Source organism: Heterocephalus glaber, unplaced genomic scaffold (assembly GCF_053883595.1).
Source record: "Heterocephalus glaber isolate CG9 unplaced genomic scaffold, H.glaber_assembly_v1.0 deba00000071, whole genome shotgun sequence".
Taxonomy (NCBI): Eukaryota; Metazoa; Chordata; class Mammalia; order Rodentia; family Bathyergidae; genus Heterocephalus; species Heterocephalus glaber.
This window is the reverse complement of record NW_028258137.1, coordinates 31,643,756-31,671,671: the sequence shown is the minus strand read 5'-3', so window position 1 is coordinate 31,671,671 and position 27,916 is coordinate 31,643,756. Positions and strand designations below refer to the sequence as shown.

The following is a 27,916-nucleotide window of genomic DNA, read 5'->3' as shown; positions in this document are numbered from 1 at the left end:
ACTCTCCTACTTAAACCCTCCAGTAATTTCCTGTCTAGATTAGAAAAAAAAAAAAAATCCACTCTTCACAGTGGCTTCTGAGACTCTGGAATTAACTTACTCTGTCTTCTCCTTCTTGTCTCCTTAGTGCCCTTGGCCAGCCACAGTGGCTTCCTTGCTGTCCTTTGTGGACACTTACCCCTTTCTCACCCACAGCATTCTTTCACCAAACAAACTCTTATGCTACCACCCTCACTGCCCAAGGCCTTCCACCTGCCTCCCCATTCACTCTTATTCCTGTCCCCATTTGATTTGCTTTAGAGCAGTTATCTCTAGCTAAACTTATCTTAACGTTTATTTGCTTACATCTTGTGGCAAAAATACTGATTTTTCTATCCTATCCCAATTCTTCCCCTTTTCCTTAGGATAGAATGTCAATTTTGACAGGAATAAAGTGGCAGCATATCCAGCTGAAAATCTATACCTCCCAGCCTACTTTGCAGCCTAGTGACTAAGTTCTAGTGGCTGACTGTCCTCTTTAAAAAGAGGAGGTAAGTTCATCTTTTCCCCTTCCACTTTCTTCTGTTCTCTGCCTGGGTCTCAGATATGGTGGCCTGAGTATCTTGGAACCACAGGTAACCTCATGAATGGCAGCTATCTGCCAAAGATGGCAGGAGCAGAAAGGTAGATGGAGCAGCCTGGGTCCCAGGCATCCAAGGACTGCTTTCATGTGACCACCTCAGACTTCTTGAATGTGAAATAAAGATAAAATGTTCATCTTCTTTAACCACTATTATTTCTAGTCCCTCTTGCTAGCAGATTATAACTGAAACATTACCTGTCTGTCTGCCTGCACCAAACAAGTCCCACAAAACCTGGAGCCTGGTTCACTTCACTGTTGTATCTCCATATCCTGATGCTTAGTAAGTATTTGTTGAGTGAAGACTGAAAGCAGTAACAGAAATCCTTGTTCCCAAATTCTGGCTTTATCAGTGCAAATGTCAGTGATCACTTAGTAAGCAACATGGAGTTGGTATTACTCTTGGTCACTGGGCCCAGTGGCCTAAGTATTTATATGGGCAGAAGCAATGTTAATTTCTAAATATTAGCTATGGGAACTGTCATGCAGTTCCTAGGGGTATGGAATGAAGATTTGCTTGGGTTTAAGACTATGGAGTGTTTAGGGTGCCTTTGGAGTTCAAGGGGCTTAACATTACAGCCTTGATCCTATAGTTTGGACTTCTTCTGCAGAAGAGCTGCACCAAAATCTAATGCTGTTTCTATCCTAAAATGGATAGTTCACAGCGAATGGAGTAGTTTATTGTCTCCAACCTTGGGATGAAGCAGCAGCTTACAGAGTCCATGGACTCTTCGGCTGGAAGAAATAGTGCCCAGGAATTTGTGGAGCCTACGATATGCATGTGTTACCTCTGAGGGAATTAGAACTTGCCTGCAAAAATAGTTTTTGAATCAAGAATGATAATGACTGCTAGTACTTTCACTTCTGCTGAAAGAGGAAGCTCAGTATAGCAGAATAATCCTGACTAAAGAATGCCCTAAGTTCTAGACCCAGCCATGTGACATACTAGCTGTGTGACCTGGAGCAAGGCTTGCACTTCCTTGTCTCCAAAGCTGATTTAACACCTGTCTTTCCTACCCCACTAGAGGGGATCATGTGAGATAAGGTATATAGAGATAAACCTGATATTTATATTTAGATGTCCCTATTTGTTTAGATATGGGAAGAAAGTTAGGTGCTGTCTAATCCAACCCCTCATTATAAAGATCCAAGTAAAGACAGCCAGAAAGTCGAGGGTTTGCCCAAAGTTACAGGGTAAAATAGTGGCAGAGCTAGATCTTGAATTCTCAGAACAGTATTCCCCCTACCGTGCCATCCTACTTTTCAGTGGGTAATGATCTGATTGCTGTTATTCCATTTGAAGGAGTACAGTTCAGAGGCAAATTGCTTTCAATCATTAGTGCATTCCGCAGTATTTATCCACGTGCCAAACTCTGCTGTAAGCTTGGAGGACCTAGCAATGAGAAAAACAGACAGAAATTCCTGCCTTGAGGGAGCCTAGCTGACACATACACACACAGACCCCCACACACATAGACATACACAGAGCAGATGGCACTAAATGTTACAGAGAAAAATAGGGGAAGGGGAAATGCTATCACCTTAAATTGGAGTGGCTGCGGGGCTCCCTGACTTGATTTTGTTTACACACTGACCTGAGGGAGTAGGGGAGTGAGCCACATGGATATCTTGGAGCAAGAGCTCCAGGTAGAATAAACAACAGGTACTAATACACTGAGAGTGTTCTTGGCCTGTTCACGGAACGGCAGTCAGCCAGTATGAATGGAGCTAATGCACAAGGGACCAATGTGAGAACCCAGGATGGGGAAAGGGTAGATCCTGTAGGGCACTGTGTAAGAATTTTGACTTGTACTCATTCACCTGTTGAATCAGGGCAAAGCATAAATCCATCAGAAGATTGTCATGCCCTTGATAACACTGCCATTTTTATTTTAGCCCACCATTTTCTCTCCAGCACTAAATTTGAACTGCCTCATAATATTTGATAGTGGATGCCATTGAGTTTTCTCTCATAAGTGCTGTTGACCTGTTAATGAATGTCCTTAAGAAAGAGGAGAGAAGTGAGGCCCCAGGTAGCCTCAAGTTTCAAATAAGGTCAAAATAAACCGGGGAGAGGTTTCTCATCATCCAAACACCAATTAAGCAGGTTACACAAAAGCATTTCTAAAAACAGCAGTGCAGTGGAAATAGACTGACAGGTGAGCAGATGGGGAAACCATCAACTCAAATTTATTTCACAGCTTACAACTCAAATGAGCATCCCAAAGTCAGAACAGCTGGCCTTTTATTCTGTAAGCCATTGTCCTTTGCTTTGCTCATCTGTCAGGAGTACGAGTGGATTATGCTCCAATGGCAGTGTGTCTGTCAGTCTTTGACTTTGCAGAGAAAAATCCTTTGTAGAAAAACAGGCTGTTTGTGTAAATCAGACTTTTCTATAATGTCTGCTCTACCCCTGGTCTTGAAGTTTCTAGGTTCTTAAAATCAATGGCTTTTTAGCGTTTATTTTCATAACTGTATTTGTTGTTATCCATATGACTATCATTATCTGATTCTGAATAAATGGAATTAACCGGATAGTCAAAAGGCAAAACAATCTTCAGCTTTGCAAGAAGAAATGTTTTTAAAAAGATGTTAAAGTGCATCTAAAAACAACAGCAACCTTGAATTTCTAGTCATAAGTTTTTCTGGAATCTTTCTGAAGTTTGAGACTATCCCATGCAAACTTTACTTAAATTTCAAGCAACAGGGAAGTCATGAAATTTGGAAAGGGTTATCTTTTGTCAGTCATGCTCCTTTGTGGGGTACTGTGCTGACAGAGGACAGCAGAGAGACCGTATTCTGTGACTGAAAGGAGGGCTTGATACTACCCAGTGGGGATTTTGTTCCAGTAATTGCATCCAATTGGACCTTCTGCCGTGTTGCAGGTATAGCATTAATATCACTCATTAAGTCATACGCCTGTATGCTTTCCCTCCCAGTGGCTGAGTCACTGGCAGAATCTATTTTCTTCCAAAGTGTTTGTTTTCATTGTTGCCCTTTAAAAATAATGAGTTCATTCTATTCCCTTGCAAGGAAAGTTACTCTAGACTGCTTTGAAATTGTATATCTTTTGTTGAGCACATTTCTGCAATGGTTCCCTAGCTTTGTATGCTGGGGAACCCAACCCGGCTGCTCTTAAAGCTTCCAACCAAGCTACCTCAGACGTGATACATATCATCAGCCAGCCCATTTGACCTTTATATTGTTACCCTTGGGCAGGTAGAAGTCAAGCAAGTTTCAGGTGACCCTATCATGTGACCAGAGATCAAAGGTCAGCAGCTCCTAAATGTTCAGCTGTCAAGGTAGCCCATTCATCACTATCATTATGTAACTGACAAGCCGACAAATGAACCTGGGATAAAATGATTCTCAACCTCCTGGATTTACACCCCAGTGGTGGGCCAAGCAGTCTCACATATTAAGTGGTTCCAGGGGCCTGCCTGAGTCCCTTAAGTAGGGGGAAAGACTTCAGGAGACCTGTTGTGTGCACTGGACCCTGGGAGGTCACCAGTCGCCTGCTTGTGGGGCCAAGTTGCAGATCTACAAAAGATGCTGCTGTTCTGGTTTCCTCTGAAAGGCAGATGAGTCAAGTGTTAATTCTTTATAGATCCAAAGATACCAATCAATATGTCCCCACCACCACATCTTGCCTTTGGCATTTTTGTGGCCCTTTGGAACAGGTTAATACGGCACAGTGTTTTTACCAACTGGCCTGATCCTAGGAGTCACTTAGGAAAACTAAAATTCTCAGGACCCTCTGCTGGAGTCTGAGTGCCTTGGGGGCCAAGTGCCTTTGGGAACATGTTTTTAACAGGAGCTAAATGATTCTCCTGATGTACGTATTTTGAAATAGTACAAAGAACTTGAGATTTGGAATCCAGTGATTTAGGCACCAATCTCTTGTTTGGCTACGAAAACTTACTTGGACAGGCTAGTTAATCTCCTGGCCCCCTTTCCACTTTGAGAATAAACATTTAAATAAAAAATACTCCCAGGGCACTCAATATTTCTATTGATTATCTTTAACTATTTATTATTATTATCATTACTGGTATTCCTTTGGTCTCAGAGATGGCATTGGAGGAGCACTGACATGAGATAGAATAATTTTATAGTATTTTCCAGGGCAACAAAAGCTCTGATAAACCTCTAAAGGCAAGTGCAGAGGGACAGGAGTGAGGAGATGGTGAGAGGACAACACAGTATAATCATATAAGTAGGGAGGAGCCTTGGCCGAGGGAGCAAAATGTGCAGGGGGTAGAAAGGGAAAGGGCAAGGGCCTGGCCTCCTCTGGACTCTGAAAGAAACAGTGGAGATGTCTGAGCCACCCCGTGATCTAAAAGTGTCCCTGACTTTTATACCAGCAAGATGCTCTTACACCCCTTGTCTCTTCATCTCCTGACTCCTGGAAATACTATGTGAGCACCATTACTCACACCTCAGCATCCTTTCTTCTTGGTAGAGCCTTTGCCATAGGTCAAAGGAAATCTTAGCAATGATTCAGAGTGGGAAGGAGCTCTGGTTCCATAAGCTAGGAGGATAGGAAGTCTTCATCACAGGAAATCTCTTCTTACAATCCAAAGTTTGACCTCTAAATATTCTTTCTCATCGAAAACAACAACAGCAACAACAAAAAGCCTTGATATAGTTCAGAGAAATTATTATAGGTCATACAGTTGCTAAGGACAAGATTAGGAAGTATGACAACCATTGTTTATTTAGGAAATGCCTTTTGAGTTTCAACAGATGTGGAGAATACACGCTAAATACAGTAGCTTGCCTTCACCCTTAGGATTTCCTTCTCATCATGAGCCGGACAGGGCAGTAGGTCCTCCGTTCATATGCTGATTATCTGCCCATGGTCCAGGCAGCAGGGTTATCCATGCTGAATGGCATAACAATTTCCTGGAAAGTGTCCAGTTATCCATGTGGCTCAGTGGCTTCATCTTGGTGTTCAAAAGCATTTTCAGTGTATTTGGTAGTCATTTGTACAGCTATTAAATAGCTACCTTATATTGGACTTCTCACTTTGTCGTATTGGACTTCTCACTGAAGTATGAGGATCAGAAGTAAATTTGTGTATGACTAGAAGTTAAGCCCAGCTTCTCAAGGGGTCATGGTTGAAAAGTACTACTTGGAAAAAGGTGTATCGATCCCTCCACCCAAAAAAAGGGCTGACTTGTGAACACGTTTTCCCTTACTCTCTGATGTGTGTTGACTTTACTGATCTGAAAACATTAACATGTGGGACAGAGATAAGAGGTTAAAAGCTTTTCAAAGGGAGAGTGAACATACCTTTGTTGAAACTCACTTAGAAATTGGTTTTGCTAAGTTGTTCTGAATTAGGTAAACTGAGTTATACAAATTTGTTAAGCTGGTTTTATAAAACCACCTTTGTCAAAGCAGACCATTATGGCAGATACAAGTAGGGTGGTTGTCTGCTGGGTGTGGTAGCATATGCCTGTAATCCCAGCACTTGGGAGGCTGAGGATAAGGAAAGATCATGAGTCTGAGGCTAGCATGGGCTACATTACAAGTTCAAGGCCAACCTGGACTATGTAACAAGACTCTGCCTTTAAAAAAAAAAGAAGCACACACACACAAAACCAAGTACAATGACGTAGAGTGACTATAAAGTTTCCATATCATCATAATAACAGTATTAAAAATCAAAGAAGATACATTATATATTAACTCATTCTTTTCTTTTCAGAAGATGCAGGTAAGATTATTATAAACTGAACTCATACTCTTCTCATCAGTGACTAAAACAGATGATTTAAGGCAAAGCATAGTAGGGACTTTGAAAAGCCATATAATAGAGCAGCTCTTTGAGGTTAGATTTTTAGATGTAGTGTCTGTAAGGCAGACAACTTGGAGAGTCAAAATTACACGTGAAAATCCCTAAGATTGTACTATTGGGATTTAGATAACTATGATATATGAAAAATACATCTTTAAATGCTGGAATCACAGTGTGTGGCAGATGCTCTGACTCTGGGGGCCCAGAGCAGCTGAGTTGAGCAGAGAGCATTTGGGTGCCATATTGGTCTTATGCTCCCTCCAAAGCGCAAGGTCTTGAGGGAGTTGGTGCCCTTTTTACATCATTATTTCCCACCTGTTTTTCCATACTGATCCTAGGACTTGGGTTTTACAGGTTAATGCAGATGTGATGTTACACCGGTGTTTTCTACCTGAGGCCTCTTAAGCCTTGAGACTGGCATTGTGTTGCTTTTGAAAGAATGTGTTCTGCTATGGCTGATATCCTGAAACACACAGACCCCCGAGTGACTATGAACTCCTCGTTGTAGATGAAAATGCCAGGAAAAAAACGTGACTTAAAGAATATACTTTTTTGGTCACTGGATATTTTCTGATGAAGCTGTTGGTTTAAACTGCTCACACTGTTAGAAATGTGATGTTTCATTTTTACTTATAAGCCCCCCTGGCTAACACTGCATGATCAGCTGTGTTTCTAAAAGTAGGAAAAGTCATACATGCAATCATGTGTTCGTGTACTTTACATATTTTGCAAGCCTTTCATATACATTATTTGATCTTCACATAACCCAGGGAAACAGAGGAGCATGAACTTCATGTAACAACTAAGGAAACTGAAAAATTGAGATATTTTCTCAAGGTCAGACAGAGAAGCCCTTAAGCACTTATGAGACCTCAAAATCATTAGAATGAAAAGAAGAAAAATAAGTTTTTTCAGTCATTTGGCATAATAGTAGTTCTTCTAGAAATAAAACCATTTTGTTCCTCCCCCTAAAATTGTATAGAATCTCTTAAATATCTAAATTTGGCATAAGCAGCTTAAATGTCAATGGATAAGATCTATTTTAATCCAAATGGAAATCCATGAAAAAGATGGAATGAAGTAGAAAGGCGGCCAGCCAGCTGTCCAGGGCCTGGCCCCACCCTAGGTTCCCCTGACCAATGGATGAACCTTGGGTAAGGCCGTCCTCACACATGAAGGGGATCCAAACACCCACCTCAGCCATCTTTCCCAGGTCATTGTGAAAGTCAAACAGAACAGTGTTGTGTATTGAAATTCTTTGGGACATTTGAACAATATACAAAATGTAATTGTTGTTTTTATCAGTTGTTCTTTTCTTCACTAGTAAGGAATTCTCTCTTTAGGGTTCTTTTTTCTTAGCCTGTGCATTTTCTTGACCTGTGTTTGGTGATATTTCTCCACAAAGTTCTAACTTGTATGAGAGTGTGTGTTTGTGTGTGTGTTAAGATTGTTTATCCCGATGAATCTATTAGCACAAACCATTTCTCCTGAAATCATTATCATTGCCTCAAGAGTGATGGAAATGTTACCTGTCCTTTATTTGTTGCAAAATTTAGAGACAAGGAAGAAGACCGTATATGTTTTCTTAAAATCAATGACCAGCACATTACTGTAAAACCTATTGATTAAAAACACAAAGTATAATGTTAGTCATTTAGTCTGTGAAGTGATGCAATAAGGGAAGAAATTTATCCTTTGACTTTTGCATTAACCTTTTATTGACTGCTTGCATACCCATAATTAACACACACTTTAGCTAAAGTGGTTAATTTTAGCATGGCGACCAATGTCCACTAATGTAGCTGCAATCTTGATCATCCAAATGTAAGTGCAGCCCTGGGGGAAATCAGTAGGCAGCAAGGCCCTGTATGAGTTACACCTTGGGGTGGAGACTGGGGGGACCTCTGAACAATCTGCTAACAGATCAGCCAGTGTGACACCTCTTGGTCACTTCTGGTTCTGTCAATAAGGTTATTCAGGGAGAACCGTTCCTAAGTAGCACACAGTTTTGAGCGTGGCTTATGGAGTCCTTTGAATTGAAATAATAGAATTTGGAAAGGGAGTATTTCATGAAAGGGACAGCATTTTCCAAATAGATCCAAATTTATTGGCTGACCTTACAATCATCAAAAATAACAGGTTTCTCTTTAGAAGAGTAGTGAGGACAAGGTGGAAAGGAGAAGCTATAACTTTCTTAGTAGGCTCAGTAGCTGGAGAATGATACTAAGTTGGGGTCTCTTTTCAACATTTTTTAGAAAGAGCATCCAGCTGGTCATGAAAATTGGTTTATTTCCTGCAAAGACCAATGGAGGATGGCACTGGCATTCCCTCACTTTTGAACCAAATCGAAATGTGATTTCAACTAAAGATAAAGGCCAGTGTTTTTATGCTGTCAGACTCAAGTAATCTCTGCACACATTACACTGTGTTGGCAGCACACCAGATTCATGGCAGGGCCATGGCCGTGGGTGTTGTAAAAGGTGGAAATAATGGAAAGGTAGGAAGCATGGCCAGGATGTCAGCTAGGATTCTTAGGGTTGCAAGTAACAGAAAAGCCTAACTCGGGCAATAAGGTCTGACATAGCTACTCCAGCAGTATCATCCAGACCCCTGCTCCTTGGTGCATGCTAGAAAAAAATGACTATGTCTTGAAGAGGGGGATATGCTTAGCTTATGCCAGTCAAGGTTCTCCCTGGCCTTAGATGTGGACCCCAGTCCACATGGCTAAGCATGGGGAAGGGATAGATTCCCTACAAGAAAGCTAGAATCCTGTTGGACAGGACAAAAAATACCTACCACAGTCAGCCTTAGGCTGCTGTTGACCTTCTGACATAGCATCAGAAGGAGGATCATCTTCAAGTGACTTTAGATCATGAAACTATGATTCTGGGTGAGTAGCATATTCAACACAATTATACTGGACAAAGGAGTGACTCACATCCTGTGCAGGACCGAGCTGGATGGCACAAGATTTCATCATGCTACTCAGAACAGCACACAATTTAAAACTTACGAAGTGTTTATTCCTAAAAATTTCCTTTTAATATTTTCAAACCATGTTTTGTTGTGGATAACTGAAACCACAGAAAGCAAAACCACAAAATGAGGGGGGTCTGCTGTATTGTCATCATTATCATTATTATTATCATACCCACTTACAGACAAGAAGCCAAGGCTCAGTGAGGTAAAGAAACTTGCCCCAGATGTCATGTCCTACCAGGATCCCAGAGAATAAACGGTCTATAATGGACCTACTTTCTCATGTCAGGACATTGAGATCCAAGAAGGCAGAACAAGTGATTGGAGCAAGAGAAATCAAAACCTAAAAAGGGTCATTCCTTCAAGTCATTCTTCAACCCTTTCTTCTCCAGTTCCATGGTCTACCATGATTCTGAATCAAACAGCATAATCTGAGTTGAGGGTGTCTGGCCTTTCCCGTAAATAAAAAAATACATCACTTCACACAATGAGCCCTCTGCTGGACCCTTACACTGTATTTGGAAATTGGCAGGGCACACTAGGCATTAAAGGAAGAACTTTAAAACAATCTTGAATTTGCCCTGAAGAAATCCAACAAAGTGTTCTCATCCAAGCCCAGATGGAGGCAACAAACACATGCAACTAGGGTCTGCATGGGTGGAAGTAGCTCCCACCCCAGCCATCCTTTGATGCAAAGAATATGGCAAACAACTGGGAAACAGCTTTCCCAAAAGCAAAGCCAGTGGCATTGGGAAGCTTGTACAACAAAGCATAAGCAGATCTCTGCTGCGGATTTTAATATTTTTAATACTTTCTCAAAGTGTGAAGGCAAAACCATTTGACAGGTGAAAAAGCATCTCTATTGACTTTTTGCACACCTTATGATATTCTAGGTGGATCGACACTTATCATAGCCCTTTAATCTGCCAAGCAGGATAATGTGTGCACGGATAATTTATCCACTGTGAGATTGAAATGCTCAATTTGGAATAACTTTCCCTAGCCAGTAAATTGAGCATCACTCAACAATTCTGAGGCAGAGAGAAAGCACAATTTAAAAAGCTTTGCATAGTTCTTTTGTAATTAGTCGCAGCTTTCCTTGAATATTAATTTCCCCCTCATCTCTTTCAAGTGATTTAGAGACTGTCACTGGAACTATGGCGATGCATCTTGAGCAAGGCCAACACGCGGCGTGGTCCCCAGCACCTATTGTGAAGTAGTCTACAGAATGCACCCTCTGTCCCTCCATGTATGCATGCTTATCAGCGCAAACAGTTTAATATTTATGCTAAGAGGATTGTCAGAAGCAGCTTCTGTTGCTTTAATTCTTGTTTTAAATAAATAATGAGAACATTTAAACACATTACTCTTCTTGAGGCCCTGAGGTCAGCTAATCTTATTATTTATGAAGTGATGTGCTACATAATAGTACTTAGTGCATGTTAACAGGCACTATTATCAGGGCCTGATGCGGAGAGCTGAAGATATATTGGAATGTTATGTGTAATGTACGATGGATTGAGTGCAGAGGATGCCGGTATAGCAATTAACCACATGCGAAAATAGGTGTAAAGTTGAAGTATGTTTTCCCCTGGGGTTCCCCTCACCATTAATAATTCCCCAGAGAAGGCGATGTCTTTTAGTTAGGAACCTTCTCTACCATTGGGCTTAGAGTGGGGCTAGGCTCTCCCAGTCTTTGATCTCTTCACAGTCATTCCCTGTACAGTCAGAGGATGAAGGGTGGGTATGACCACTTTTTAATTGATCCTAGAGCAGAGTTCAGAAAAGGGCAAGGTAGGGGCAGCTTTGTGACTCCCTCAAAATGTGTTCATAGCATTTGATTTAGGTACACGTGCCATGCATTCTCCAAGAGAGTAACGAAATTGTTCATTCCTTAGTGCAATTTGTTTCCTTTTCTCCGATTTTCATTTTTCAGATAAATAAAGCTAACACCACTGAGCTCTCCCAGTCCAATATTAAATAAACTAGACTCTGAGAGGTAGATCCCTGCCAAGGTATGATGATGTTTTCCCAACTTTTTTCCTATGAGGCTATCATTTAGCTGCATATGATAATTAATTTCTCCACTATTGATGAATAATCCATTTAATAAAAACCATGATTTAAGTGTTTTCCTTGGGGACTAACTCTTGCTAGCCTCTTAATTTAATTTTGTGGAAGTTTCCCCCACCCATTCATCAGTGGAAATGATTATTAACCTCTATTTGCATATATCCTTATAAACCAGTCTCTCCTTGGAGTGCCTTTTCCTGAGCACAGCAAGCTGGGACACTTGTAAATCTCCAGGATCTCCAAAGTCAATCCCAGTCTGTAATATTGTTTAATCTATTCTTGGATGTTTTAATGCAGTAAATTCAATTTAATCTTTCCCAGTAATCTAGTAATACATCGAAATCCCACAAACATTTAAATCTGATAATGGCTTAATCACACACTTTAAATAACAGTGGAGATAATGAAAAAATAATTCACCATTTTAAAGGCAGAGTAACTGAATTTCCCTGATGATTGGCTTTTTCGAAGTCACTTGAGATAATACAAACCTGGGATTGGAAAAAAAAAAAAGCCCAGCTTGATAAGGAACAATTCTTCATTCTTATAAACACTGCTTTCTGCCTTGCAGCTCACTCTTCCTGATCATCACCATGACCTTCAACAGAGAAGGCTGTTTTGGGAGCATTTTTAAATATTGGCCTCTAAATGTGCCATGAGCTTGACTCATTCAGATATTTTCCCCAATGGATTAATTACCTCTTCTTATGCTTCCAGGTGCCAGTCCCGAGTTGCTCGAACTTTACCAGGGGATCAGAAACCAGAATGTCGGCCGTACTGGGAGAAGGATGATCCCTCAATGCCTCTGCCCTTCGATCTCGCAGACATTGTTTCAGAACTCAGAGGTCAGCTTCAGGAAACAGAATCCTAGAAGGGGCACAAGACATGGGTGGAGAGGGAAAGATGTCTGGCTTTTTTTTCTCCAACCTTACCATGGGCTTGATCGGGGGCAGACTTCTCTTAGCCCTTAGGTTGTACCTGGGTCCCAGTTCAAAACAGCTAGGGGATAGCACCCATGAGCATTAAAATGTTGAAAAATGACACAGCGTTATAGTCTGATTTAGGAACTTTCCCCCAAAATAACTGTTGCCACTCAGATTCATTCATGGGAGCCCTTCACAGGCCAAGCCTGTGACAAAGCCTCACCTTCTTCCCCTTCAGAGCAGACCCAGTATCAGGGGAAAGACAGAGCTTGGAGACATCCATCTCAGCCTCTCACCATCCCCTGTTGTACCTGTGCCACCCAATATAGTGTCCCAAGCTAGCTGTGGCTACTCTAATTTAAATCTACTTTTAATTTTAATTAAAAATTCGTTTCCCCACATGCCCTGGCCACATTCAAGTGTTTAAAGGCCACTTGTGACTAGTGGCTGCTCCTGTGGACAATGCAGCTGTGGGGCATGTGCATCACTTTAGGAAGTCCTCTTGGATGAGATGTCTGTAAAAAGTCCAAGAGCAGCATTCTCTTTTCCAGTTCCCTGTAGCTGCTATTCCCATAAAAGAGATGAGAGAGCAGTGTCTCTCTGACGATGAGCCTCTTTCCCATCTCTGAGACAGAGCTCAGTAGAAGCCCACCCTTGGAGCCCTGAACCCGGGAATGGGGAGGTGCCAACAAATAAAACAAAGCTGACAGCCTGTCTTCAGGGAGTGTACCTGATCTAGTGATAGGGACAGAGATCTAGTCCTATACTGCTTTGTGGATTTAACCAGCATGGGACAGTTTTTTCTATAATTCCCCCTTTCTAGATAATGATAGGTGGCAGTGAGGTTTGAGCTACCCCAGTGCCCATCCCAGTGACATTGGAGCCAGAAGGACTGTGCAGAGTGGAGGTTAAACCCGGGCTCTGGTTTCAGAGTGCTGGGACTGAGACTCCAGGAAACTGTGTGACCTTAGCAAGTTATTGTGCCTCAGTTTCCTTTGCAGTGCGCCGAAGACACCACCTCCTTAAGATGAAGATTAAGTAATCTAGCTCCATACCTAGGACACTTCCTGGCATAGCATTAAATACCCAATGAATCTGGCACTGTTATATGCCAGTAAGGTGAGCTAGAAGGGGACACTTTTCTCTTCCTCCACCCTAGGCTGGTTTTGTCTCATGCCACCATTAATGCAACTCTCACTTTCTACCTTGGTGTCCCCGGAATCTGTGAGAATCATCAGCCCCTCTTCTCAACCCACTGCCTTCCCTTGTCTCTGTTGAGAAGCTGGGGAACTGTCACGCACAATGCTCTTTCCTTCCAACAGAATCTCACTGGCTGCAAAAAAGTTGTGTTCACAAAGCACTCAGGTTTTTATCATGTTGAGACTCGAATTTCTCAGGCCTTAGATTCCTTCCTTGATGTTTCCGAGCCTCAGTTTCCTCAACAGTGAAGGAGAGGTGAAGTGCTACCTCCTAGGGTATTGACCAATTATATGGAATAATGTAGGTAAGGAGTACATGGCATACAGAAGTCAGGCTGGGCCTCCTACCCTGGGCCATCCAGCCCAGTGTTCTATTTAGCTCCCACAACATTTGTTCTTCATTATATTTTAAAATCAGGAGATTTCACATCAGATTCAAATGTCTCTATTCGCTTTAGAACTCAGAACATCCAGCAGTCCCTGACCTCCATCCTAGCATGGCAGCACACCAAGCATCATCTTCCGGTTCAGAAGCAGGCTGTGGCCCTCGGTGGTTTGCAGTAGACCCCATGGCTCCCTATTACCACTTATTGCGGACCTGACCTACACTTCCATGCCAAAGCTTTCCAGACTTTGTTTGTACCCCTGTAGGAGAAATGAGAGATGTTTGTGCTCACCCCAATCCATGTGTACACTTGCTGAACTGTTCCTGTGAACTGCTTGTACTAATGCCATGTGCGTCATTAAACATTCGTATACAATAAAGATATTAAAAGGATAAGAAACCAAGTAAGATTTTGCACTTTTCTCCTTGCTTTGCTGGTATGGATGGGGCCCAGGTGGATGGATGGAATTCTCAGGTGCAGCCAGGTTATATACAGTGGAATTGGAGGAGCCTTTCCCTTAAATGAATCCGAAAGACAAGGTCACATTTTTCAGAAGAAATGGTGGGCTTTGGTTAGCATGAGTTCAGCGTGCCTGAGAGTTACATGCTCCCCAGGGGGGTTCATGTGGCTAGAAGGACAGAAGGCAAGAGACAACAGAAAGGCAGTTGGCAGGGCAGTGAGTGCCAGCTCGTGGGCTGCAGGCCACAGGAAGGCCTGGTTCCCCCAGTGAGCTGGGCAGGACTCTCCTGGGAACATGGGCCCAGAGTCCCCAACAGCTATAGGAATGAGTGTAGAAGAGGGGAAAGCCCGGCCCTGGACTACCTTGCATCAGCCCCAGCCCTGCCTGCTTTCCTGCCAGACTGCCCTGGTCATCGGGTCCCTGCTATCTTGAGAAAAGTGATCTGAGAAATCCCTTTGTACCTAGGTACACTGACCTTCCTCTTTCTGGACATCTTAGCACTATGGCAACTCCTGGAATCCAGGGACAAATCTCTGCCTTCCAGAGGCTTCGAGACTCCTAGAGGGCCAGGAATATGTAGTGATGGCAGTAGGAACTTAATGCTGTCAGGGGGAGACAGGCTGTAAGCCAGCAAATAAAGGGTGAGATCATTCCAGGTGGTCCCAAGTGCTAGGCAGGATACTGCCTCACTGGAGGAGAGAGGAATCAGCTTGTGACCAATGACCGAGGAAGAGCTGTAGGCCAGCCAATTGGGGATGGGGTGGTAGAGAAAAGCTTTCCAGAAGGAACAGCTAGCACAAAGGCCCTGAGGCAGGGAAGTGCTCAAGGAAGGCAAAAGGCTCTGATGGCCCAGGCAGAGAAAGTAAGGAGGAGCCCTGGAGATGGAGCTGGAGAAAAGCCAGGAGCAGTGCTTGGGTTTTCTTTCACTGACCCTAAGAAAGAGGTTTATGAAGGGAGGGCAAGGGGTAACTTGAAGCACATTTTTAAGCTTTGGACCATTGCTCTGCCTACTCCCTGGATTCCAAGGGTTTCTGAGGGAGCAGAGGACTCAGTCCAAAGGAGCTCCTTTCCAGTTGGGTATTCCCCACCTCCGGGGCCTGCAAGGGCCTGTGGGAACCTCCTGTTTGGAGAGTTCACACTGCCACATGCACCCTCACCAGCACCTTCCAGCCCAGGAGAGTTTTCTAGACAGAAAAGAGCAGGGTCATAGCATCATTTGTGACACATTTTAGTAATAAGCTTCTAAATCCATCACTTAACTCAATCGAGGGATGCTGGAAATGAGATTCCATAGGCTCTACTTAATGGAGGCCCCGTGCTAAGTAGAAGAGTGTGTGTTTCCAGGGCAGGTATTTTCAAACGCAACTTTTTTTTTTTTTGCTCTAGTTAAGGCTGATTTTACCACTGGGCAAATTGCATACATTTGGATCTGTGCCATGCTAAATACTGTTTGTTTCGGAGGTCTGTCAGAGGCAAGCACATGGAAGACAGGGGGATTCTGATTTGAAAGGGCAATTCTCATTCAGACAGATCCAGTTGGAGCAAAGCAGTGCGGATTAAAATGCGCCGAAGTGGTAATGCCATTTATCCAGTTTGCCTTTGTTACTTTGTGATTAAATGGTATTTTTAATTAAGTTTCATTGGGAGCCATAGGTATCACGGTGGTGAAATCAATTTGACAACCATAAAGGCACAGGCATGCTATAATGACTGTGGCAGTGAGGAAGCCAGCAGCTTTTAGGGGACAGGGTGGGAAAGGCAGGAGCAGAGCCGGCCAGTAATGACTTCCTGTGAGGCCACACGGGCGCCCAGGGCAGGGCTGCACTGGGGAAGCAGGTGTCAGTGGTTGTCAGGGAAAGGAAGACACACTGGCTCTCTTACTTGCCTGAAATACCCTTAAATATTCCGGACCTCCAGGAGAGAGCCTGAGGGTCTGTCCCACCCCACACCCCCCACTAGACCACTGCAGCCAGGAGGGAGACTGGGTGTCGGCCCCCCATTCCTACAGTTCTGATTCCCACTCACTGAACAGAAGCATGTTCTTCCTGGTGTCTGGCCTACATCATTCTGTAACAAAGACGAGTCCCCTTTGCACCTGCCCCAGTCTGTTTTGGTAACAGTCATTGGATTTCTCAAATCTTCTGATTCCTGAGTGACAACAGAGGCTTCTGGCTGCAGATTTTCTGGGTTTGTCCTGGTGCTCTATATGACCCTAAAGCTATCAAACCTCTGTTTTCTTTCGTGTGTGTTTGTGTGTGTGTGTGTGTGTGTGTGTGTGTGTGTGTGTGTGTAGTGGAACATGGAACCCAGGGGCTTCATGCTGAGCTACATCCCCAGTCCCCCTCCTTTTTTAAAAATTTTGAAGCAGGCTTTCGCTAAGTTGCCCAAGCTAGGCTCAAACTTGGAATCTTCCTGCCTCTGTAGAAAACTGTCTACAAAATCCGAGTAATGTAACTCACATAAGAAAACCACTATTTCTTCTTAGAGAGTTGTATAGCTCTTACCTAAGGTGACTGTGGAGATTCAATAAATTAACGTGGATATAGATACCTCTAGCCATGCCTGGCATACACAGGTCTTCAGTGAAGCAGTAGCTATTAGTATTAACCCAGTCTCCTGTGATCAGAGTTGGAGCTGTGTGACTTGGGCAAAGGCTTAACCTCTCTGTGCTCTAAGCCATTGTTGATATAATGGAGAAGATAATAACACCTTCCCAGCTCATCAGACTGCTCTCTCCCTCATGATCATGATGTCGAGTCCCCTCATATCCAGTACTTAGTAATCACTCAATACATATAAATTATTATTATGATCAGTGATGTCTCAGCTGAAATATTGGATAGTCACCAAAAAAGAGGCTGCAGGTAGCTGTGGTTTAAGAAGAATAGCATGTTACCAGCACATATTATTCCACTTGGTCTTCACAGCTTCTGGTTTTTTTCTAGGCAAATGGCCTGGAACTTTTTATAAATAAGATACTATGAAAAATGGTTCCTTAGTACTCCCATTAGTACAGCAGGAATAGGTCACCCTTTGCTATTTTAGATTTGCTTAAAAAATTCTTGCCATCACCTTCTAATGGATGATCTGTGTACAACAATTGTTTATTGACTCCAAACGTCTAAGTACTAGGGTCGGTCTATTTCAAGGGGAGGGAAGCATTAATTAACTTCCAGCATTAGATCCAGTGATTCTTTTCCAATGATGCAGTTCATGACTTTGTTCGCATTTACTTTTCATCAGTCCTGAAAGAATCAAGGTAAAATAGTTCTTCTGCACATGTGTGTCGGGCTAAATGAATCACAGCAGATACAGATCTGTTTGCCTGTCTGCACTTGCCTTTAGACAAAATTCATCAATTTTACAAAAGCCACCTACCAAACATGTAACCAATACAAATGAAGTGCTTGGAGCACTCGGGTTTTCCCTTTGTTTCTGATCTGTAAATGCAGTAACTTCCTACTGAGAGATGGGAAGTGTTGGCCTGGGAGAGCACCATGCCCCAAGGATGGGGACAAACGGTCAAGGCTATTCAGGACCCCCTGGGTTCAGAGTAATTCTGACCCTCTTGGTTAGTGACTGTGGCACAAAGCTCCTCTACATGGTCTTGCTTGGTGTTAAAGCTCAAATGAAGACCACAACAATCACTGCCTTCACAGTGCCAGTTTTGAAGGTACCCTGCTTGCCTTTCCCCACTGCTGAGACGTGGGGAAAGAAGGGTCTATAAGCTGGGGAAGCTCCACAGGGAAAACTTGCCAGCACTGTGCACTCTGCGCCTTTACCCAACAGCGGTATAGACACCCACATCCTACATAGGTCCAAGGGAAGTGGTTTGACCTCCATGGATAATGGAAGAATTTCTGCATGCTTATCACTTCTGATGAGGCAAAGGCAGGTCTGATCCAGGAGCAGCATATAGCTCACTCCTGAAGCCACAACAAGCAGCCAGAGCACCTCTTGTACAAGAATAGTCACAGTGAATTACGTTAAAGACTCCTCTTTCATTTTTTTCAGATTCCATAAGTCCTGTCAAAAATACCACACCCGAGCCGAGTTATGTCCAGCACTTCATAAAATGATCTGGAGCCTCACACAGGTGGAGGGACCATGTTCTCCTTTGCTTTTTTCCAAAACTACTGCCTCCCACTGAACAAGCCTGCTTTCCTTTCAAATGAGGGATTCAGTTCTTCACTTTGGAGCAAGCATAGTTAACCTACCAACCCCGGAGCCCCACAAGGGATGAATCGATTTCTCAGAGCAGCCAAAGCTACTGCTGGTAACTCATCCAACACAGAAAACTGGACCTCTGGTCACCCTCCTTCCCCCTCTCCCCCAACTCTTCAGACAGAAATTTCCACTTGATTACGCCTTGATTAGAGTCGGGACAGAGGCAAGCCAGGTATATAGGATTCCCATTGTCCTCTGCCTCTGCTCCCAACCAGGGTCAGGCTGAGAGGGGATCCCGGTGAACGTGAACAATCAAGCCCTGTTTACCATGGAAGTTTAGTTTTCTTTTCTTAAAATCAAAACAGAGTTTAGTAGGCAGCGTATTTCATACATGCCCCTTGATCAATGGAATGATCTGTCAGAAGCCATTAAAGCCCCCATTAGCTTGAATGCATTCAAAGCTAAACTATTGGATCATTTAAGGGCTGCAGTGATTGTTTTTAATATACTGTACATTGATTTCGCTCTGTGAGAAGCAACATAAGTTTGAAACTAACTGTGTATGACTAAGGCTCCATTTGCTGTCTCCAGCCCTCGGTGAGAAGCATGGTTTCACTTTGAGCAGAAACGTCTGAGTCTAGTTTTCAAAGGGATGCAGACCTTGTTGGATTTCCCAAGGTTTAGACTGGGTCGAGTTGTTGGGTTTTTTTCCCTGCACTTTCTCCCATTTCTTTGTGCCCATTAAGTGAGCTGGGCGTGCAGAATGGGACAGGCATCTCTGCCAAGGACCTCAAGTGAAAGGCAGTGGGGGAAATTTTTCTGAAAGCATGAAGCCCAGCTGAGGCCAATGCTGAACTGAGTTTGACAGCCTTGGGCCAGCAGAAGCCTGGGCCAAGCGTGATGCAGCAGGAGCACATCCTTGCTGGGCACAGCCTGTTGAGCTGAAGGTTCTGTGAAGCTACCAGGTACAGAAGCAGGCCAAGGCAGTGGAGTTGGCAGCCATATTGCCAGCTCTTGATGGTATTGACTCTTTTCAGCCTCAGCCAAAAGGGTTTCATCCAACAAATACTTGCTGGCTTGTTCCTCAATATTAGATCTGTGCTAGAAATACCAGGGCCCTGTCCTTTAAATCCTGCTCTTGACTTGCATTTCTAGGTCCTGTCCTTTGCTTGTTTTAATATAGAGCCTGAGAATGGGAGAACATTGGCCAGAGAAGCAACAATCACTCCATTTGCAAGGGCATGTATCCCAAAGAGAAGTTTGTATACATCACACCCATTTTACAGGTGGGGGCAACTGAGACGATGTTGGGAGGAGTTAAGTTGAATCATACAAGTTGGGTTTCAAGTTTTGGGCATATACTGAAATTTGATAAGGATGTGAATTTCTTGATCTCCCAGATAAGCTTAAAGCATGTTAAGGAAGTTGATTCTGGTCACTTATAAGAACAGGAATCGCTAGCTGAATGTAGTGACACCCTCCAATAATCTTAGTACTCTGGGAAGCTGAGGCAGGAAGATCATAGGTTTGAGCCCAGCTCAAAATATAAGGTTTTTAAATGGGGTTGGGGATGTACAAAGGCCCTGAGTTCAATCCCACTACAGGTGGGGGAGGGGAGGAAGAGGAAGAGAAGAAGGAGGAAGAAGAGGAGAAAAGAAAGAAAGAGCCCTAAATTTCTGCACGGGAAGGTGAAACTTTGTCTACAAAACAGTTTGTATGCCAGTATGTTTTCCTAAGTTCCCAAAGACCCACAAGCTTTTGGTGACTTTACCCAAAGAAGCTATCAGAATGCATGAGGCAGGATATAAAAATCAAAGAGGCCAAGATTCATCATTTAAAATCCTGGTAGGTCAAGAAAAAGTCACAAAAGTAAAACCTAGAGCAGGATTCAGCAGAGTACACCCCACTGCCAAATGGAGCTCACAGCCTATTTTTACAAAATAAAGTTTTATTGGGACACAGCCATGCCCAACATACTATCTGTGCCTGCTTTCTCACTGTTACAGCAGAGCTAAGTGGTTGTAATGGGTTGTAGGGCCCACAGGCCTCAACCATTCACTATCATGCCTTTTACAGAAAGTTTTCCTGGCTCACAACCTAACTCAAAGTATTGTTCAATTACTTGTGATCATGCATTAAATAACTAACTTCATTTATCACTCAATGCATATATAAATGTGATGATAAATATCTTCATGTTATCTCAACCAAAATACTCATGCCAAGAAACATGAGGGGAAGGCAATCAAGAGCTTTAAGGGAGCAAAATAGACTCAGAACCAAAGCCTAAGACTGGACCTGAATTAAAAAGCCTGAGTTAGGCAATGAAGGGAGCAGGAGAAGTCATCCTGAAGGGGGCACAGCCAGCCATGACTTTTCAGCTCCCGGCATTGTCTCACACAGGGCAGATTCACAGGCAAGCAGGCTGCAGTCCATATTCCATGTGCATCTGCTAAACTAACCAGCAGATACTCTTCGAGCCCTTCCAGTCCTCCAACACTGCTAAGATTATTTTAGTGCCTCATCAGGAGAGGAGGTCATCTGGTCTATGGTTCTGGGATTTTTTTAGAGAGAGAAGGACATGTCCATGCTCTCTAACTTACAGGGATGACTAATACGTCATTATGAAAGAGTCAGTGATGCATAGCTGCATCTTACCCTGGGCTGGACTTACCACCCAGAAGGCCCTGGCTCTTAGTTTCTATTCACAAATTCCAACACTCCTTTATATTTTGCCATTGCAATTGCATCGAAGACTCCCAGGGTATGCAAAGTGATCCTTGCTGTCTGCTGATTTATTCTCCATCCCACGGCACACTGTTGAGTCCTTCTAGCCCCCAGATCTGCATTCTGCCCTGCTGCCCACTCTCCAAGGTGTCCTGATCCTGGCATCCATGCTGCCTCTTCCCCTGGAATCCTCAAGTCTCTTGGAAGCCACTTCATGTGGACCATTTTCATTTTCTCAGTTACCAAAGTGTTTATGCATATAATTTTGCATGTCAAATTTGGTTTCCACATTAGACTAGATGGCAAGGCTACAGGATCAAATCTTTATTTTCATTTTATTATATTCCACAGTACTAACAATTCATATCCCTCAAATCATTCAATATGTATTATCCTTCTCCAGCTAACTCTTATCTCATACATAACCGGTGCTCAGTAGGTATTTGGTGGCTGATTATTTGCTGGAGCAAAATTAATCTGGCCATTCCCATCCTCTGATTTAAAAGCTCCCCCAACTCTGCTTTTCCCTTGGATTTTCTGCCCAAAGCTTACAAGGCTGTTGAAATCCACCCCAACCTTCCTCCAGCTTCCCCTCCCAAAACATGCTTCATTGTTGACTTTGTTCCAGCCCCATCTGCTTGCCCACGTGTTTCGAATTTTCCCATGGCTGTGGTGCCATGTCTGGTTGAGTTGGCCATGGTCGTGGTGGATCCTTAGCAGCAGGTAGAGGATACAGCTGAAAGTGGGTGGGGCCGGGGAGAATTTGGTCAGCAAAGTCAGTGCCCAAAAGAGCACTTGGTCAAGGAGGCACTGGTACAAGAGCCTGGGCATCTGAGCCAGTGGTCAAGTCATGGCTGCAGGAACTACTGAAGGTCTCGATTTTGTCCAACATTGAAAGGAGGCTGAGGAAGCACCCCAACAAAAGGAAAAGCAGAGGCTCCAAGTGGGTTGAGGGTGCACCCAAGTCACACGATATTCAGTACAGTATATAGATCCAGCCTCAGCAAACTCCCAGAGAGGAAAATCACCAGACATAGACTGTCTTGGCTAAAAGAGGCTGGTGGGAGACTGGCAATGCCCAGCAGTCACAGACTGGGGGCACTGGCCTTGGACTGGTGAGACCATTTCAGATCCCACTGGCCTGGGCTCATCAGCTGCTAGGACAGTGGGGTCAAATAACAAACATGTAACGTGAGGATTAGGTGTGAGTGCTCAGCAAACATACACCAAAGGGCAAACTAGCATATGGATTCCAGCCCCATGCTGCGCTTGGGTAGAGCACAGCCCAAAGCGCGAGGAGATGGGGACATCATTTGAGATGTTAACATGTGGTTTCTACGTACAAGCCAAGCACCGCACCTGGAGCTTGACTGTTGGGCACTGGGTAAAAAACTGACCAGACTTTTCACCAAAGGGGGCAAGCAGGTGAACAGCTGTGCAGCATCACTAACCACCATGGAAATGCAAACTAAAACCTACAGAGAGATACGCCTACACCCGTAAGAATGGGTGGGACGTTAAACCCAGCGACAACAGCATGTACTAGGAGGATGACGTGAAGACGCTGGGTCCCTCATATATCCCTAGTAAGAAAGTAAAATGGTTCAGCCTCTGGGAAAAATTAGGCTGGTGATTTCTTATAAGGCTAAACATGTGCAAACCTCATAACCCAGCAACTGCACTCATGGGTGTTTGTCCTGGAGACGTGAAACCTATATGCATGAAAAACCTATACATGAGTATTCATAGCAGCATCATTCATAGCCTCAAACTGCCAACAGGAGAATTAGTTCAACAAACTGGTACAGCCGTGCCATGGAATGCTACTCAGCAATAAATAAGGACTAAACTATTGTATGGATTTCAAGAGAACTGAGCTGAGCCAACCCCCTAATCTCAATTGGTTATATACTATATGATTCCATTTCTGTAACCTTAAACAACCGAAGTATGGAGCTGGAGAGCAGATGTAGGGACAAGGAGGGTGCAAGTAGCTACACGGAGGCCGGCAGCACAAGGGACCCCTGTAAGGATGGAACAGCCCCGCATGCACCTGGATTATATTGGTGTTTGCACAAGTCTACACAGATGATAAAATTATGCACAACTGTGCACACCTACACAAGTCAATGCAAAACTTGGCAAATTGGAGTCCATGTACTAATGTCACTTTCTTGGTTTTGATACCGTGTTATATTTAGGCAGGACCCTACTATTGTTAAGGGAAGCTGGCATGGAGAATACACGGGACCTCCTTGTCCATTTTTTTTTTTTTGCAACTTCGTATGAACCTATTATTCCGAGATAAATACCAAATGAAAACTAGGTCAAAAGACAGGATGCCCACTTCCAACATGGCACCTTCCTGGGGGATTCTCATGAGTCATTTCCACCACACATGGTTTCATGTGCAGCCTTCTCATAGGTCAGGCTCACTACTGAAACACAGCAGCTCAAACGTGCTGTGTCTTTGGACTAGTGACATGACTTCCCTTGGATGTGGCTTCCAGAAGAGCCATCCCCCTGCTGCTGGGATGAGACTGGATGGGGTAGGGTGTTCAGTTACAGGGACCCTTGGTCTTCTGAAACCCATGATGGAAACAATAAACTGCCCCATGCTGAGAGTCCTCCACATGCCTGGCCAAGTTCTAAGTGCTGCACATTGCTGTCTTGAAGAATTTTCACAACAGCCCCATCTGCTTGTTGCTATCTTTATCATCATTTCTCAGGTGAGGACATTTAGGCTCAGGTCACACAACTCGTATCTGGCAAAGATGAGATTCAAACACTGGCAATCTGGCTCCATCCAGAGCCTGAGCATATAACCTGTGTCTCCCAACTTAACCTTAGTGATGTGTTCAATCCCATCCAAGTTTCTAGTTCCACCAAATATAGAAGATCTCACACCTGTCTGATACCACTATTGGAGAGCAGTGCACAGTGGTTAGGTACCTGAGCTTTGGGGACCGTCCTACCCAGATTCCAGGCTGCTCCTACACACATGCGTGCACGTACGCACACATGCACAGAGTACATATGACCACAGGCAAGCTGATGAATCTCTCTGTGCCTCAATTTACCTTTGATAAAACAGAGCTACTAATAACACCTATAACATAAGTTTGCTTGAAGGTAAAAAACATAAATCATACAAAACTCAAGATAGTACAAGACTCACCGTGATTGTTCAGAAATGTTACCTATTGTTGAATGAGAAACCTGGCTTTTATTTATTTATTTATTCATTTATTCTTGGAGTGCTGGGTCTTGAACCCAGGACCTTGTGCATCTCATGCCTGCTAGGGAGGTACCCTGCCACCGAGCCACACCCCAGCCCACAACTGGCATTCCGAGGCTCGGTGCTGTTTGTTCTTTGGGGCTGGGTGGAGAGAGGGGAAGGAACTGCCTCTGGCTTAGCATTATGGTATAAAAGGGATGATTTCTGATCCCTGATGAAAAGCAAAGGCAGCATCTCAGGAGTCCATGACTCTGAAAGTAGCCCAAGCACCTCACACCTCAGAGGTAATAGCAGTCACATGTCACATTGAAAACAAAGGGAATGATGGGATGGAAGCAAGGGCTGCTTCCAAGCACTGCCTCTGTCTGTGAGGAGGGTTGCCAGGGGAGGACACTGAGAGGGTGGCAGAGATGGCAGGCAAGCTGATCCTTAAACCACGCTAGAAGCTACCAAAGCAGGGTTTTGCGGTAAAATGGATAGATTACCCCACTTTCCCCAAATTAAAAAGAACATTCAAAAACATTTTGTTCAACTTCATAGAAAACTTTACTTTGCTGTCACCTCTTGGATTTCATTTTCTATGACCCTCTTGACCCATCCCAATCCTCCTCTATCTCTCTGCACTGTTCAGTCTGGATTCCCGCACCAAGTACTCACACACCCCAGGGCCTTTGCACTGTCTCCAAACTCTCTTTTTGTAGACATCTGTGCAGCTGGCTCACTCTCTCATCTCCATTTGACCCTTCCACACATGTCACCTTCAAGACGAGCCCTTTCTTGATCACTGTCTACAAAATTGAATTTTGGGGATTTTCAACATACAGTTCAAAATAATATTTTTAACAACTTTATTTGGATATTATTCACATACTATCACCAAGAGAATAGTTTTAAGAGTGACATCTACTTACTTCATGTAGCTTTATGGATTGTATTTTGCAGATGTTAATGAACAATTTTTTTCAGCTCTAACACCTCTGACATCAGGATGAGTCTTAAAATGCTATATATTATTATTATATTTATATATTTAATAATATAATATAATAATATTTAGTATATTATCAGTTAATTGGCGCTATTTTATTTGGTGCACAAATAATGGCATCCCTTAAAATCAAAGAAATCTTTGAATTGATGGAATAAGATATCTAACATTTCGTTAATCATGTATTCTAAATATTTCACGTACAAATTTCAGCTGGACTGCTGATAAAGATGTAAAATATATTCTTAATTTCCATTTCAGGGTAAGTAGCATCATTGGAGTGGGATGAGGGTGGGGCACTGAATCTGCAGTTGCTTCTAAATTTGTGTGTATTGGAGGGTGAGAAACTTTTTCATGAATTTTTAATTCTTACTATTCTCTTCAGAATCTCTTCCTTTTCTTCTCTGCTGTTTGCTTTTCTAATGCTTGCTGGAAGGGGGTTCTTTTCTTTTGAGGCTGCTAAAAACAATAATAATGAAAAACCTTCACAGTGACTCTGTCTTTGAAAACTGATATCAAGGTGAATGTCTAGTGGAAATTTGGGGCTTGCCAGGCTGCCATGGGCAGTTTGCATTTAAACAAGTTGTGACTTTGATTTAAGAATTTGACTCGATGGGTAATATATCCAAAGCAGGAGATGATGTATATACTGTTTCCATCAGAAATATCAAGCTCTTTATGCAATGTGTTTATTTCTCTGAGTGGTTATGTATTCAATAAATAATGTGTTTCAGAGGGTATTATTTTCATTTCAGTGTTTAATACCTCCACAATATGTCCCAGATTCAGGGTTGAATGGCACCTCATAAATTATGAGCCGTTACTAGCTGCTTTCTTGTTGCATCTTAATTATTAGCTTGAAAAGAAAGGGCAGACTTTTATAAGCATTCATATTTTCTGTTTACAACGCTTTTACTGACGTCTAATAAATTTAATTACCTCTAATAAGAAGAGGAAATGAAGTACTATTTAGCAAATTCATAGCTTTGAAATGCATCTTGTAGCTTTATGAGGACGGCAAGCTCCAGGAAGGTGAAAGCTATTTAGGGAGCTGTTGCTGAGTTCAACTAACTGCAAAACTGTTAAATTATTTTTGTTTCCATTTTATTGCTTAACCTCCAGGGTAAACTTCAGGCTACCTGAGAAAGCCTCTGCTCAGGAACTTTAAACTCTACATGTTTTACCCCACAGGGCCATGCAGCCTCCTGTATTAAAGGTACATTTTTCAAACCTAATTTTAAATTTGGAAATTGATTGTGTCTTGACCTACTTATTTCCAAGAGTTGTTCCTTCCTGACTCCTTTGTTTTGTTCATATTATAAATCCAGCTGGGTAGGGGTGGAGAGAGGAATCAATGCCAGGGCGAAGAAGACCAAGTTGTATTGGGGCCACGATTACCCAATCAGTCCCATGAAGTTCATCCCACCCCAGCAACTGCTTCCTACAGGGCACCAGGTCAGAGATTGTCTGCCAGGTTATAAAGATTTTGTTTGGGGGAAAGGAACCTATAAAATATTTAAAGACTGGTTTTGTAGGGCATCGAATCATTCATTTTGGATTTACTTTTTGGTTCAGTATCTTTCCAAATAATACTTTACAAGCATCTAGATTTCCATTTATTGTAGCGTATCATAAGCAGACAGACCCATGGGAAAACCATACTACTCAATGAATGATGGCTTCCTTTACTTGCTCTTTATTCAAAACCTAGAAACCAGCTGAGTGGTGATACGAAAGTCTTGGGAATGAATTACCCTCCCTTCTGGTTGCCCTCTCGCCCTGTGACAGTACAGGTTCTCCTGAGCTGAAAAGGGTTGACCCAGGTCTGTCTGCTCCCCGTGTAGGCACCCCTCCTAGGCTATCAGTCCTCATCACTGCCTCACAACCCTGCCTTTCCTTCCTTAGCGAGCTCCTTATTTTTGCTCCCCATTATTTCCACGGAGACAATGTCAACAGTCACATGGGTCTTTCTGCCTCTAGTCTTGGCTGTTCCACTCTACTACCCACAGCAGTGACCAAAATTACCCCTCTCAAAAAAGAACAAATGCATTGCCCCCTCCCCAGCTCTGCCAGACCCCAGAGCACCCCCTAACCTTGTCTCCATCTCTGTGTTCTGCTCCACCCCAGGCCCACCAAGCCTCTTCTGGTTCCACAAATGCACCTGGTCCCTCCGGGGAGTTAAACTGATGTCTTTGCTCTAGCGGCTTGAGTGGCAGGATCAGGGTCAGACTTGGTTACAAGGACCAAGCGGACACACAGGTAGACCATCTTGCTGCTTCAAATGATCTGTGTTGGGAAAAAAAGAAGAGAGAGAGTTAAGAAAGGATATCTGTGCATATTGTATGGCATACTGG

The 27,916-nt window shown here is 43.3% G+C and overlaps 1 protein-coding gene and 1 long non-coding RNA gene across 6 annotated transcripts in view; one reads left to right on the top strand and one right to left on the bottom strand.

Moving 5' to 3' along the window:
* Fto (FTO alpha-ketoglutarate dependent dioxygenase) overlaps positions 1-14,385 on the top strand; it is a 399,271-nt gene extending 384,886 nt beyond the window's left edge. For 4 of the 5 annotated variants that reach the window (XM_013073314.3, XM_021260894.2, XM_021260893.2 and 1 more), the window contains 2 exons: positions 12,192-12,319; positions 14,055-14,385. In XM_013073314.3, the coding sequence (XP_012928768.1) occupies positions 12,192-12,319; positions 14,055-14,080 (154 nt within the window). In that variant the 3' untranslated portion in view covers positions 14,081-14,385. Of the gene's footprint in view, positions 1-12,191; positions 12,320-14,054 lie in introns of those variants that run through there. The other variant, XR_015440988.1, reaches the window with a different exon arrangement.
* Positions 1-27,916, bottom strand: part of LOC101699098 (uncharacterized) — a 104,051-nt gene that overhangs the window by 22,202 nt on the left and 53,933 nt on the right. Inside the window, exons 3-4 of the long non-coding RNA XR_015441093.1 lie at positions 27,656-27,848; positions 12,174-12,341 (exon numbers count right to left, since the gene is read on the bottom strand). This is a non-coding gene — a long non-coding RNA (uncharacterized LOC101699098). The remainder of the gene's footprint in view (positions 1-12,173; positions 12,342-27,655; positions 27,849-27,916) is intronic.